The sequence below is a fragment of the Macaca thibetana genome, chromosome 9 (genome assembly GCF_024542745.1).
Source record: "Macaca thibetana thibetana isolate TM-01 chromosome 9, ASM2454274v1, whole genome shotgun sequence".
Taxonomy (NCBI): Eukaryota; Metazoa; Chordata; class Mammalia; order Primates; family Cercopithecidae; genus Macaca; species Macaca thibetana.
The window spans coordinates 16,775,773-16,791,297 of record NC_065586.1 but is presented as its reverse complement, the minus strand read 5'-3'; the positions used below and the strand labels follow the sequence as shown (position 1 = coordinate 16,791,297).

Sequence of the window (15,525 nt, the reverse complement as noted above, 5' to 3'; positions counted from 1 at the left end):
ATAATCATCATCATCCTTACTCAGATCAGCCTGGATTTGATACAGTATTCCCAGGAACATAAAAACAAAATATAGGCAGTCAGCAAAAAAATTTTAAAGCGTTCTTTTGTTATAAATAAATTAAGAAATATAATAGTGGGACTGCGTTCTTCTCTTCATTCTAATTTGTGAAAAGTCTGTTAATGTTACTTGGTAGCTGTACATTTTGCTCGCTCACCAGTAAAGACTTGTCAGGAAATTCCAGGGCATCATGAAAATAACTGCCTGTCCCTGAGTCTGTGCCCTACCAGAGGTAGCATGAGCTGCTTGACATATATTACTTCGTCTAATCCTCAGAACTACCTCATAAGACAGGAATTAGCCCATTTCACAAAGGAAGAAAGAAGAATTTCAGAGATTAAGTAATTTGTCTGTGGTCAAAGGGTTTGTAAGAGGTAAAGCCAAGCTTTGAACTAGGTTTGACTGTCCCCAAACTCATGATTTTCTTAATAAGCCTTCATTGCCTCTGTGGCAATTGATAAAAATACCCAGGGATGATTTTTTTTTTTTTTTTTTTGAGATGGAGTCTCACTCTGTAGCCCAGATTGGAATGCAATGGCACAATCTCGGCTCACTGCAACCTCCACCTCCCAGGTTCAAGTGATTCTCCTGCCTCAGCCTCCTGAGTAGTTGGGATTACAGGCGCATGCAACCACACCTGGCTAATTTTTGTATTTTTAGTAGAGATGGGGTTTCACCATGTCAGGCTGGTCTTGAACTCCTGACCTCCTGATCCACCTGCCTTGACCTCCCAAAGTGCTGGGATTACAGGCATGAGCCACTGTGTTCAGCCCCCAGGGAAGTTTTTTAACAGAAGTGTATGCAAAAGGGCACTGAAAGCACGTAAGAAAGGATCTATGGTACTTGGATATTCGGTGGAAGAAAGGACACAGGATTGTTAGAGGATGCACCTCAGAGAATGTGAGTCCTGAATTATGGTGCAGTGGGTAAGATGGTAAACATGGAGCATTACATCCCAGATACAAACTCGGTTTGTACATCTCAATGAGGTTGATCTTGGACAATTTATTTATCCACTCTGTCTTTTTTTTTTTTTTTTTTTTTTTTTTTAATCTGTGAAAACAGTACACTAATAATAATGACCTTATAGGGTTCAGTGATTAAATTAGAAAATACTTGTCACTCATTTCACATGCGAGAATTTTTAGCTATAAATAGTATTACTTTGGAAGGATAAGAAGGCATTCATTTACCAGGCATGCTGGCTCACGCCTGTAATCCCAGCACTTGGGAGGCCAAGGTGGGCTGATCACCTGAGGTCAGGAGTTTGAAGCCTGGCCAACATGGTGAAACCCCATCTCTACCAAAAAATACAAAAATTAGCTGGGCATGGTGGCACACACCTGTAGTCCCAGTTACTCGGGCAGCTGAAGCAGGAGAATCACTTGAACCTGGGAGGCAGAGGTTGAAGTGAGTCAAGATCACACCACTGCACTCCAGCCTGGGTGACAGAGTGAAACTGTATCAAAAAAAAAAAAAAAAAAAAAAAAAAGAAAGAGGCATTTATTGGGAAAATGGACAGTCTATGGAGAAAAATAAACACATGTACAAAGTTACAGGTGCATCCCATTTCAATGGATGCCCACTAACCTGAACATTGGTAATGCTTTGGGGCATAAGGCAGAGAACAAGAGGTGCTGAGACAGGAGAGGTACGCAAAGACCAGACATGAAGGGCCCTGTATCATGTGCAAGGAGGAGCCATTAATTGTTTTGAGCTGGAGAGTGCTATGATCTAGTCAGATTTATTTTAGAAAGCACATCCTAGCACCTGTGGGGGTGATGTTTTGAAGCAGCATTCCGGGGAAAAAGTTAGGAAAGTATTGCAATAGTTTAGGCATGGGATGATAAGAGCAGTGGTACCATGAAAATAAAGGAGATTGAAAGGAGAAATCCTCAAAATATTGAATCAATAACACAGTGTTCCATTTGAGAGAAGCCGCTTGGGAAAAAGAAATAATAATGCTCCTAAGGTTTCTGGACAATATCTTGTGACACCACTATTCAAATAGAAAATTACTAGGAGAGGATAGTGCTTTGCAGAATAAAATAATAAAAATTTTGGGTTTTATCTGCAGAATTTGGTACCTTTAGGATATCCAGCTAGTGTTCAGTAAGTAGTCAGATAAGAGAGTTAGAAGCTCAGTAGAAACATCTTGGCTAGAGTTTTGCTCTTTTTTATTTTGAAGCCATGTAATGTGGCACATATATATTTATAATTATTGTATCTTTCTGGTGGATTGACTCATATCATTATGTAATAACATTTTAAAATACTTTTTGCCTTAATTTCTACTTGTTCTGATTTAGTATAACTTCCAATAGCTTTCTTGTGGTTCATATTTGCATGATATATTTTTAAGCCCTTTTATTTTCAACTTTTCTCTATCCTGAAGAATATATTTGACTTTTGTTTGGCAATGTCTTTCTATTGGAGAATTTAATGTGTTTATATCTGATAAAATTACTAACATTATTAGTTTTAAATAGACCTTTGTACTATTTGTGTTTTGTTTGTCCCACCTCTTCTTATTTTCCTTTAACTATCTTTTGTTTTTAAAATTAATCACTTTTTTATTACTCCCCTTTTAAAATTATTATTTATACATCCTGTTACTCTTGTTTCAGTAGTTACCTTAGAGATTACAGTATTCAACCTTAATATGTTAGAATCTAATTTAAAATTGATACTTTTACCATGTTATAATCAATAATCAATCCAAGGACCTTGGAACATTTTAAACCCCTACTTCCTGTCTTTTGTGCTATATATGCCAAGTATTTTAATTCTACATTCATAATAGGTACACAAAATATTTTTATTGTTTTACACAATTATTAATAATGTAAAATTACCATTGCTATTATTTTTCTTTTCTTCCTGAAATTCTATGCTTCCATATGGGATTAATGTATTTCTTCTGGAAGACCTCTCTTTTGTGTTTCTTTTATTGGAGATCTTCTGGTAAAAAATGTTTGTTGTTTTTGTTTTTTGAAAATGACTTGATTTTCTTAAATTTCGTGGGATTCTTTCTCTGAATATAGAGTTCTAGTTTGCCATTTATTTTCATTCAGGACTTTACGATGCTATTCCATCGTGCTCTGGCTTGTATTATTTTGATTAGTAAGTCATGGCTTTCTATAACTGGGACCCGCATCCCTCCCTGGTCATCTCATTGTAGAGTACTGTTATTGTTGCTGTTGTTGTTATTTAATTTTATTTTAGCCATTCTGTTAGGTGTGTATTAATATCTCATGTGGTATTAATTTGCATTTCCCTAATGGTGAGTAATTTTCATGTGCTTTTTTGTCATCTATATATCTATTCCCTGGTGAAATATCTATTTATATCTTTTGCCCATTTTCTAATTGAATTATTTATTTTTCTGCTGTTGGGTTTTGAGAGCTTTTTCTATATTCTCAATCAATGATCCTTTGTCAGTATGTGGTTTGCAAATGTTAATTCCAAGTCTATATCTTGCCTTTTAATTTTCTTGCATTATATTGGCCTTTCACTGAACAAAAGTTTTTAATGTTGAAGTTCAGTTTTTCGACTTTTTCTTTTATAGATCATGTTTTTGGTACCAAGTCTAAGAATTCTTTGCCTACCCCAAAGTCCCAGAGATTTTTCTGCTGTTTTTTCTAAAAGTTATATGATTTTACATTTTTCATTTGTGTCTATGATCCATTTTGAGCTCTTTTTGGTTTAGATAGGAGATTTAGGTGGAAGTCAATGTTTTGCCTCCAGATGTCCAATTTTTCTAGCACCATTGGTTGAAAAGGCTGTCCTTCCTTCATTGAATTGCATTGGCACATTTGAAAAAAATCAGTTAGGCATACTTGTATGGGTCTGTTTCTGAGTTCTCTGTTCTATTCTATTGATTATGTGCCTAACTCCTCACCAATATCACACTGTCTTGATTACTATAGCTACATGGTAAGCCTTACTATCAGGTGGAGTGATTCCTCCCCCTTCATTTTTCTTTGTGAAGATTGTTTAAGCAATTTGAAGGCCTGTGCCTTTCCATATAAATTTTAAAATAAAGGCTGGGTGCAGTGTCTCATGCCTGTAATCCTGGAGCTTTGGGAGACCAAGGTGGGAGGATCCCTTGAAGCCAGGAGTTCAAGACTAGACCGGTCAATATAGCATGATCCTGTCTTCACCAAAGATAACAAAATTAGCCAGGCATGGTGGCACTTGCCTGTGGTCCTAGCTAACTGGGAGGCGGAGGCAGGAAAATCCCTTGAGCCTAGGAGTTCAAAGTTGCAGTGAGCTGTGATCACACCACTGCACTCCAGCCTAGGTGACAGAGGAAGACTCTATCCTAAAAAACACAAATAAATAAAAATAAAAATAAGCTTTTAGATGTTTGCAGAAAAACCTTGCTGAGATTTTTATAGGAATTGTGTTAAATCTATGCATCAATTTGGGGAAAATGGATGTCTTTACTATGTTGAGTTTTCCAATCCATGAACATATATGTATCTAGACTTATTTAGGCCTTCTTTTATTTATTTCATTATTTGGTAATTTTCATCACATAATCTTGTATATGCTTCATTAAGTATATACCTAAATATTTCATTTTTTTAGAATGATTATAAATGGTATTGTTTTTTAATTTTGGTCTCTACATGTTAATGGTTAGTATATTAAAATTTGATAGATTTTTGTGTATTGTTCCTTTATCCTGAGTTCTCGTTGAACTCACATATTAGTTCTAAGAATATTTTTCTATATTACTTGGGATTTTCTGCAGATAATAGTTACTTGCAAGAGTGGCAATTTTATTTCTTCCTTTCCAGTCTCTCTCTATATTTTTCCTTGCTTTATTCTGGCAAGAATTCTAATACTATGCTGAGTTAGAGAGGTGTGAAATAAATATCGTTGGCTTGTTCCTGATCTTAGGGAGAAAACATTTAGTATTTCACCATTAAGTATGCTGTTAGTGGTAGGTTTTTACAGATGGTTTTTATCAAGTCAAGAAATTTCTCTTCTCTTTCTAGTTTGCCAAGAGTTTTTATCATGAATGTATGTTGGATTTTGCCAAGTGCTTTTTCAGCATCAACTAACACGATCTTAGTAAATTATTTTTTTAATTTCTAAGTTGGAAATAATTTTTTCCAGTATTTTTTTTCTTGGTAAATTTTTTTTAGTAAATTATTTTTTAATTTCTTAGTAAATTATTTTTTTAATTTCCAAGTTGGAAAGAATGATTCTCATAAAATGCCCTGGGACTAACGATATATACATAAAGCATTTTCAGTGATGTCTAAATAATACAAGATAAATTAAAAGATAATGATAAAATTTTCCTTCTCCTAAGTTCTTTATGCAAGTATTGCTTTTTTTCTATTAACTATAGCTACTGATTAGCTTGCTGAAATTACCTTTCTTTTAGTAACTTACCATTCTTTTAGTTTTATGATTCCTAAATATTACCATACTAAATACACATTTTAATTTAGATTAAGCTGGGTTTCAAATTAGAATAACTAAAGTGAGTCAAATTGAGTGAAGCTACTAAAAACAAACAAAACAATAAAAAAACCTCATTACAAAAACTACTAACTTTTTTCTTGTATAACATAAATATTATACCTGAAGTATTGCACACATCGGAGTTTAGGAAGTAAAATAATAAACACTGTTTACTTTTAGAGAAAAAGACAAAACCAGTTTATCTGAAATGTAGTTGAATGTTGTTACATGAATACACTGCTTTGGGGCAATTGTGTGTCTGGAGCCTTATAAATCACAGTATAAATGCACAGAAAATGCATTTCTAGCTCTGCATCCCTGTGTGGTAGAAAAGAAGCTGTCTAGGTGTGCTCGCATTTCCCTAAGGCACCAGCTTTCAATGGCTTTGTATTCTGCTTCCTGTAGTTTCCGGTAAAGCTTCCTTCAGCTGCAGCCTAAAGCCACAGATGGCTTGCTGGAAACAGGAAAGTGCCTGAAGTCAAGCCACTCTGTATCTGCTGGTACAGCACGCTGTGCACCTTCTCAGCAGTGGTCAACCAGAGACAGGGAGAGATACTATCCAGACAACCTCAAGAAAATGTCGGCCATATAGAATGTCAATTCTCCAAATAACGATTAAAAAATGTATCTAACTCCACTGAAGCCTTCGAGATGTTTTATCTTAGAGAATGTAACTATTTTTTCCCTTATCAGATGGATCTTGGCTTAAGCTTCACTCTGAGGTTTAGTCATTGGAAGGTAATAATTCGGGATTCGGTTACTGACTTTTAATTAAGTAGACCTGGATCTCACTCCTTATTATGGGGTTGTGTTTCCCATATTCCTTTAGCCAAAACATGTATTTTCTCTGAAGAAATGGCTCTTTTGTGTGAGAGAGATATTTCCAATTCAGGGAAGAAAGTTAGAGTGACATTTGTTCTTGGACACAGGGTGTGTCATTAGAGAGTGACTGACACACCTGATTGATGAGGCCAGTGCTGATGGATGAGAGCTGTCTGGGTGGTCCAAAAATGTGTAGCAATGAGGAAATGATGGATTGGTGATGCTAAACATATCAAGGTTAAGATGGCTTATACATTAAAAAAAAACACAATTTCAAAATAGCAGTATAGTAAATATATATGACTTTCTGATGCATGGGACTCTATTTCATAGTCACAGAGGTCGCCCTTGTTGATATTTCTCTACCACTGAAACACAGAAAGAGTAATGTGGCAATAGCTCCTTTTGGGAAAGAACCTTTCTTTTGTTAATATTGATCATTACATTTTCTCAAAGACATATACACTTGCATTTCATTTTGCATAGAGCAGTTTTGCTATATTTAAGCACTAAAGTGGGGGAATTAGAGCAATTGCTATTTCCTGCACTACACAAATACCTGTTCACTCATGTAATATGATATTCACTTCGATTATTTGACTATTTTGGCCAGGATTATCTGATGATAATTCTTCTCCATTTTCTTTATTCTGTGTGTATATTTTATGAATTGAGCAATGAGCTCTATTATAGTTTGATAGCTCAAACAAACTGTTAATATTAGTGTGTGTATTAGTCTGCTATTACCATGACAGTGCTGCATAACAAACCATCCACAATTCAGTGTCTTATAATGAAAGCATTTGTTTTTATCATTTACGGGTCCACGGACTAGCTTGCCTGCCTCTGTTCCAGGCTGCGGGTTGGCTGTAGTTGGCTGTAAAGTTGAGTCTGGGTATAAGTCTGCTCCACATGAATCCACTTTTTCTTTGAACCAGCAGTTACTCAACACATGATATCTTAGTGGATCACAGGAGCACAAAGTCCTAGACAACAATAAAGACAAGAACAGAACATAAGCACGTTCAAGGCCTCTGACTGCTTCATGACCACTAATACTCATTCTAAAGCAAGTCGTAGGGCCAAGCTTAACATCAAGTGCACAGAAAAATATACTCTCCATTTTAGTGCAGTGCAAAGAGAGAGACTGAAGACAGAGGGACTGAAGAATTAAAAATCAGTCAAATAAGCTGGGCATGGTGGCATGCATCTGTAATCCCAGCTATTCAAGAGGCTGAGGTGGAAGGATTGTTTGACCCCAAGAATACAAGACCAGCCTGGGCATCATAGCAAGTCCTCATCTAGAAGGAAGGAAGGAAGGAAGGAAGGAAGGAAGGAAGGAAGGGAGGAAGGGAGGAAGGGAGGAAGGGAGGAAGGGAGGAAGGGAGGAAGGGAGGAAGGGAGGAAGGGAGGAAGGGAGGAAAGGGAGGAAAGGGAGGGAGGGAGGGAGGGAGGGGAGGGAAGGGAGGGAGGGAGGGAGGGGAGAGATAGAAAGAAAGAAGAGAGAAAGAGGGAAAGAGAGAGAGAGAGGGAAAGGAAAGGAAAGGAAGAAGAAAGAAGGAGTGAGGGAGGAAGGGAGGAAGGGAGGGAGGTAGGAAAGAAGGAAGGAAGGAAGGAAGGAAGGAAGGAAGGAAGGAAGGAAGGAAGGAAGGAAGGAAGGAAGGAAGGAAGGAAGGAAGGAAGGAAGGAAGGAAGGATGGATCAGCCTATCTACCACTCAATCCATGGCAAACACATCAGTGATTTAAGGATACTTGTTTCGGGTTCCCTGGAATGCGGGTGTGCTGCCGTATGGCATTAGTCATAGCAGTAGTACTACATAATAAGTGTGTGTAATGGCATTCACTGTGCCCAAGTGCAATTGCCATCTTGCCCTTATGAACTTGTTAGTAACAATTAATAAACAAGTAGTGATAAAATATATAGCTTGAATGTTTATAAATAACATTTAGTTTTTGAAGCTGATGTATTAATAGAATAATGCCCAGCAACAGCATTTTCCTGTCTACCTACCTCCAACTCTTCAGCACTCCTACCTGCAGCCCTCACTACAGCAATGTCCTTTCACCTGGTCTCATCTCCTTCAGTTCCGTTCCTTTACTTGTGAAATGCTGGTTCTGGATCAATTTTTAGATAAGACTTGATTAGCAAGTACATCCTGATTCTACCACTTGTTTGATTAAAAATCATTCAAATAGATCCCATTAACCACAGAACACAGTCTGACAGCCAAACTCTGTATAATCCAGCATTGGAGGCCCTCTGTAGAAGACCCCATCGTGTTTTCCCAAATCCTGGTTCTCATTATTCTCCTTCATGTGCCCTGTTGTTTTCTCAGAGTTATGCTTGCCCATGCATATAATGTAAATTCTTGCCCATTTAGCCTTGGATCATAAGATTCTTTCAGACTGGAATTGCCAATGCCAATTCCATTTCTACATGGTTTTATTCTATTTATGCTTCAAGACCCAGATCCAAGTCACCTCCTCCTTGGAACAGTCGAGATCCTTGTAGCCCAAAGTAATCTTCATCTTTTTGCAAGATGTAAGACTTTTCTGCTTCTTTTACTGAACCTATCATTTTCTAAATTGTGTCATCATTATTTATCTATGTCTTAGCACTACTAATGGACTATCATTTATCTTTTTCTACTTAAATACTAAATATAGTTTCTTGAATATTAAACAATATGTAGTAAATAAATGTATCAATGCATTCACACCCTCAGTCATTGTTCTTCTGTACTATGCATGCTAATAAGCTTAAGTGGTTTCCTTAAGTAACAGTCAGTTCACACTGGAATCAAAGCTGCTCAAACTCCACAAACTCCAACTCTGTAGTTTGCAGGCCCCGTTCAGATGAGCAGAATCATTAGCCACGTGTGGTGAAGCACTGCGTATTGCTTACGTTTCAGAATAATTTTGTCCTAGATGCCCTCTGTGAATACATCAGGAACTGGGCCTTTGGAAGCATTTCAACTTCAGGAAATGTCTGACTGTGCAAATACTGTATGGTTTCACCTGACTTAGAAGCTATGGACAGGCCAAGCCTGACCTACTAAGTAATGTACCTGTAACAAAAATCACCCTGTACGTTTGCCATCCATTGGGTTTACAGACAGAGTTGAGGAGAGCCACCATTGTTCATGTTTCCTGCCAAGTCCAAGTACAAAATCTTAGCGCCCCCTAATGTTGAAAGCAGTCCTTTCGCTGTGAGCAGAAAATGGAATGAGAAAAATAGACTGAAGGCCAATCCCAGTGAAGTTTAACTCTGGAACTAGCCATGACCTATGTTTGTGTAGAATGCAAGCTTTACAGACACGACTTTCAGCACCAATTTAATCCCTATTCCTACTAGGGCTATTCTGAGCTTATTTCATCCTCACCATTGCTTTCAAAATTGTCAATAAATTGTTCATCCCTTTATGCTCTTCTTAAATCATTTCTGAGCTATCTGCTTAGGCCATGGAGTAGACAAAACTAAATCTTATGTTCTGAGGATTTTTTTGTATTCTTTTATGGTAGACCGTTTAATCGTCTTGAGGTTATTCTTTCTCTCTCCTTTGCAGTTTTATTCTGAATTATACAATTTTTATCTCAAAGAAGGCCTTTTTCTTCTATAAAGATTTTTTCCTTTAGCTTCTCGTGTTTTGGAAAAGAAAAAGTTAAATATAGAGTGTGGCTGAATATAAACTGGACTGCAGTGTTAAATGCCTCTCAGCCTCTTTCTATCACACTGTGTAAATACAAGATTTCTTGGCAGCAATTTTCTTGGTGTGTTGGGTAAATTCTTCATAAATTCAGTTTTCAGTCTGACAGTGTTCATAAAAGCGGAACATAAAAGTAAAACATATGCACATTTTCTACCAGTTTTATTATGCAAAATCCTTGATTTTGTATAAAATTGAATTTTTCAAGGCTACGAAAATCTTCAATAAATCACATCAGCAATCCCCAAAACATATATAGAACCCCATGTGTTTTCCTACTTCTTTCAGCAACTCTGAGTAAGAAGGAGACACCTGAAGGCTCTGCTATGGAAGCAAAGAGCGAGGGAGGGAAAGATGGAGCGAGAGAGGGAAAGATGGAGGAAGGGAGGGAAAGATGGAGCGAGGGAGAGAAAGATAGAGGGAGGGAGGGGGGAGGGAGGGACGGGGAGGGGTGGGGAGAAGGAGGGAAGAAAAGAAAGGAGGGAGGGAGGAAAGGAGGGAGCCCAGGAGGGAATGATCTGATCATGTTCTCAGAGTGTGACAGAAAATGGAAACTATGTTCTTCTTAAAAACGCTCCATGTACAATGTAAGGTCTGTTCTGTTTGGTCTGCATAGTGATGTGTCTTTGTTTTAATGCAGGGCCTCAGCAAGGATGTGGTGGTTATCTGACAGCCTTGAATAATACCTTTGCCTCTCCTGATTCTGATTCGAATGGAATGTATGACAAGAATTTAAACTGTGTATGGATCATAATTGGACCTGTAAACAAAGTAATTCACCTCACCTTCAATACATTTGCTCTGGAGGCAGCAAGTACTGGGCAAAGATGCCTTTATGATTATGTAAAGGTAAGCCTGTTTTGTTTTTTTAACAGAGTCTACTCATCCCAGACTCTAATATAGTGTATTCCAGTTTATATCATTACAGGAAGTCCTGAAAATTGTGAGTACAGGTACTACTGCTTTTTAAAATGACCTATACTTCAGTGATGCAACATTTAATATTATAGATGCTCTATCTTCATATCAAATTAATCTTTAATATGGGTGACTCAGATATTTTGTGTGACTGGCTTCTAACATTAGCATTTAAATCTCCTGTTCATCAGTGTCTTGCAAGAGACAATCTATGGGAAGGTTGGTTTTTTGGAGAGAGATACTCAAAGGATCTTTGGCAAATCCTGAAATAAACAATGTCAGTGACACAAATAATCACCTCTTAATTTGTCTATTTCTTAGGCTTATAGATTTGCTTATCACATTATGTTTAGATATTAAAATGGTTCTGAAATCCCATTAAAAGTCAATCAAGTCTGGGCACAGTGGCTCACGCCTGTAATTCCAGCACTTTGGGAGGCCAAGGCGGGTGGATCACTTGAGGCCAGGAATTTGAGACCAGCCTAGCCAACATGGTGAAACCCTGTCTCTACTAAAAATACAAAAAGTTAGCTGAGCATGGTGGCAGGTGCCTGTAATCCCAGCTACTCGGGAGGCTGAGCCGGGAGAATCATTTGAACCTGGGAGTTGGAGGTTGCAGTGAGCTGAGATCTCGCCACTGCACTCCAGCCTGGATGACACAGCAAGATTCCATCTCAAAAAAAATAAATAAATAAAATAAGAAAGTAAATCAAGAAACCTCTCTTCAATTTTTAATGACTCTTTAATATTAAATTATTATACCTATCAGGTTATATGGGTTCAGATTACAAGTGTTAAGTAGCATCAATCAATGTTTACTACTGCACTCTCAGGGGAAAAATAAAAAGTATGGCAAGATTTCTATTTATGAGGAGCTTAAGTCTGATTAGAAAATTATGGGATGACACATGCAAATTAAGAATGCACAGTTCAGGAGAGTCAGCATTTAAGCGCTAATGAATGCATTTGACGCAGGCTTGAAGCAATGTGCAAGCTTAAAAGGAAAGAAAGTTCATGAAGTTCTGTCATGATCAAGGAAGACTTGATAGAGCGAGGGAAAACTTAAGACAGGAGAGAATTCAGGCAAGGTGAACATTTTCAAAAAGTCGTAGAACTTGATATGTGCATGTTCTCGAAAGAGTAAAGAGGCTGGCTGTATTGAAGCAGAATAGTGCTAAAGAGTAGCAAGAACTAAGATGGCCTATGTAAAGAAATACCAAGATTACAAAGGATCCTGAAAGTCAAACTAATGACTTTAGACTTTTTGTGGCTGAAAATAAGGAGTGGTTGAAGGTTTTCCAATGAGTGATGTGATAAGAGCAGTAGCTAGGGAAGACTAACCTGAAATCAGTAGCTGTGGGAACTGGAAGGAGAGGAAGCTGGGAGGGCTCCAGAGAGAGGTCCCTCCTAGGTGAGGAGGTGGATCGGGGGTGCAGCCATGGCGGCAATGGCAAGAGGGGTGCAAGATAAACTCAAGTTCTAGCACTGCAATAAACTTTAAAGAAAATTATTTTAAAAGAAAAGGAAGGAAAATGTGTGGAGGGAATACCCATTTGAGCACTTAATTATATGCTTATGTTTTTACTCTGAAAAGGGCTAAGGTTGAGAGACCAGAAAAATAACAGTGTGGTTTTGGTGAGAGCAAAACAGACAAGTGACACTGCAGTGGGCAGAGAATGGAATGGGGCTCCAGTGAGAAGACAGCTCCATGAATAGAGAGGATGCAGCAAAGAGCCTTCGTTCCATCAGGAGAAAGGATGCTTTCTTAGAGGGAGTCTGCATGGATTCCAGAGTCAGGCTCTCAGCTCCAGGAAAGGTATCCAGGGAGGCAGTTGGAGAAGGCAAAAGGGGCAGGAAAAGAAACAGATGTGGCATGAAAAAATAAATGTGAAGACCAAGAAGAGTGTAGTATCCCTGAAGTCAAGGGGCAGGGGGATTCTTTTACAAGGCATGGAGGGTCAATACAATTAAATTGTAAAGTAGAGGCCAAGAAAGGAAAAGATGAAGACCAGCCTCATTACTCTGGATGACAACCATTTTAATAAAGTGTTGGCACAGAAGCTGGATCAGAGGAGTTCATGAAAGACTAAAGATAGCAAGGGATGTCAATTCCGGTTGAATTCTCCTTTCCTAAAATGAGACCTGGCTGGCTGGGTGCGGTGGCTCAACATCTGTAATCTCAGCACGTTGGGAGGCAGAGGTCGGCAGATTGCTCGAGCTCAGAAGTTTGAGACAAGCCCTGGCAACATAGTGAGACTCTGTCTCTACAAAAAATACAAAAAAAATTATCTGGCTGTGGTGGTGTGCACCTATGGTACCAGCTTCTCAGGAGACTGAGGTGGAAGGATCCCCTGGACCCAGGAGGTAGAAGCTGCAGTAAGTCGTAATTACATCACTGCACTCCAGCCTGGGCAACAGAGTAAGATACTTTCGGAGAAAAAAAAAAAAAAAAGACTGGAAGAGAACAAAATGACTAGAGCAGTCCTAAAGCTGAATTCAGAACTGTTGAGAGCTCCCCTGGTTTTACAGAAAGGTAAGAAGGTTTAGAGACAGACGGTATGAGAACTCTAACCCAGTTTTGCTGTCAGACAAATTTCCTGATCTTCCCGATTCCTCATCACTTCATCTATTTTTCTTTAAATCACATAATAGTACTTAACATGAAAGGCAGTTTTGAGGATTAAAATTATGTGTACTAGAGCATTTAGCACTGTACCTGACATAAATTGTAAACAAAATTACCTCCCTTTTTTTTCCCCCTTGGAGTAATTCCAAATAGGCATGGGCACTATGGAATTTCTTTTTCTTAAAAACTAAAAATAATGGATTTGCATATAAAATTACAATTTTAAATTCTTATGGAATATTTTGAGTATGGCCCTGCTAGAAGAGTTGATTGGATTTACTCTCAAGATCCATTTATATGGAGTGTGATTTGATAATGTCATCAAAACAGCTTGTCATTTTCTGAATTTCCGCAATTCATTCAGGTCAGAAACTGCAGTATCAAAAACAAGGAGTTATTTTCTTGCTTCAAAATAAAATATCATTTTTTTCAAATAAATTCTGTTCAGAACTATTCTTGTTTTCCCTCTTGGAAAAGCAATTTCCTTCAATTGGCAACATTTCCAACTACCAGTTAACTGGCAGATCAAAGAATAGCCCTTGGAATGTGGAGCGTGGAGCTTTCTTTATTAAAGAGATTTTTCTGTGATAAATGGGACATTTGATTCCTTTTAGATTTGTTTTAGAGATTATAATCAAATCGCTTATTAGAAAAGCTAAATTAACTGAACTCTGTGTTAGCTATACAAGTAAAATCATACCAATTCCATTATTCATTCATAATTCTATCATGATTGTTTGTGAAAGGGTTGACTTGGAGAGTAATTACAGTAACTGAATCACCTAGTGAATTGTGCATGGCACTGAGCGGTCTCTGTCGAAATGCACATCATATCCATTGCAGAAGGAGTTAGTTGGCAAGGGTATGTGCCAGACCTTGTACCAGCATCACTGGAGATGTAGACAGTTAAAGACATATCTTGAAGAGTTCAAGCTCCTTGAGGAGCTACTGGTAAAGTGTAGGAGACTGACATGTAAGCAAATAATATACATTTAAACAATTACATTTAAAGTACAAATAAAATACATTTAAATAATGGACATTTTTGTCACGTTGTATAACATGTTGTATAACATGACCAAGATCATAAACAGAAACAACATGAAAGGGCAGAGCAGAAGAGGCTCTGATTGGCTGTGTTTTGGGGTTCAGGAGAGGCTTTCTAGAGGGGGATGGCTGAGCTGGGATTTACAGAATGAAGAGAAACTCACTCCTTTTTGTTATCCTTTACAAAACTGAGAGGCGTATGAACCTAGGTGACTTTTCTGCCAGGAAATACGGAACCAGCAGAGAGCTGTCCTCATCCTAACATTGCCCGGTTTTTCCTCAACCCCACCAGTGTCCCTTTTCTTTCTCTTTTTCTTTTTTTATTGATTTGAAATTTCTCTCTTGTCACCCAGGCTCAAGTGCAATGGTGCGATATTGGCTCACTGCAACCTCTGCCTCCTGAGTTCAAGTGCTTCTCCTGCCTCAGCCTCCCAAGTTGCTGGGATCACAGACATGCACCACCATGCCCAGCTAATTTTTGTATTTTTATTAGAGACGGGGTTTCACCATGTTGGCCAGGCTGGTCTCGAACTCCTGACCTCAGGTGATCCACCTACCTTGGCTTCCCAAAGTGCTGGAATTACAGGCCTTTTCATAGCCAATATTCTGTAATGCTTCCTTTCCCACCTGAAGTGAATGTCATCTATGGTATAACCTACCCATAATGTAATTTCAAAAAATTACTATACTGCTGGGTGCAGTGGCTCACGCCTGTAATCCCAGCACTTTGGGAGGCTGAGGCAGGCAGATCACCTGAGGTCAGGAGTTCGAGACCAGCCTGACCAATATGGTGAAACCCCATCTCTACTAAAAATACAAAAATTAGCCAGGCATGGTGGCGGGTGCCTTTAATCTCAGCTAC

The 15,525-nt window shown here is 38.2% G+C and overlaps 2 protein-coding genes across 2 annotated transcripts in view; both read left to right on the top strand.

Annotated features, from left to right (window-relative positions):
- RSU1 (Ras suppressor protein 1) overlaps positions 1-15,525 on the top strand; it is a 349,246-nt gene that overhangs the window by 74,358 nt on the left and 259,363 nt on the right. The window lies entirely within an intron of this gene.
- Positions 1-15,525, top strand: part of CUBN (cubilin) — a 315,954-nt gene that overhangs the window by 278,927 nt on the left and 21,502 nt on the right. The window contains exon 60 of the mRNA XM_050805391.1: positions 10,713-10,921. Within this exon, the coding sequence (XP_050661348.1) occupies positions 10,713-10,921 (209 nt within the window). The remainder of the gene's footprint in view (positions 1-10,712; positions 10,922-15,525) is intronic.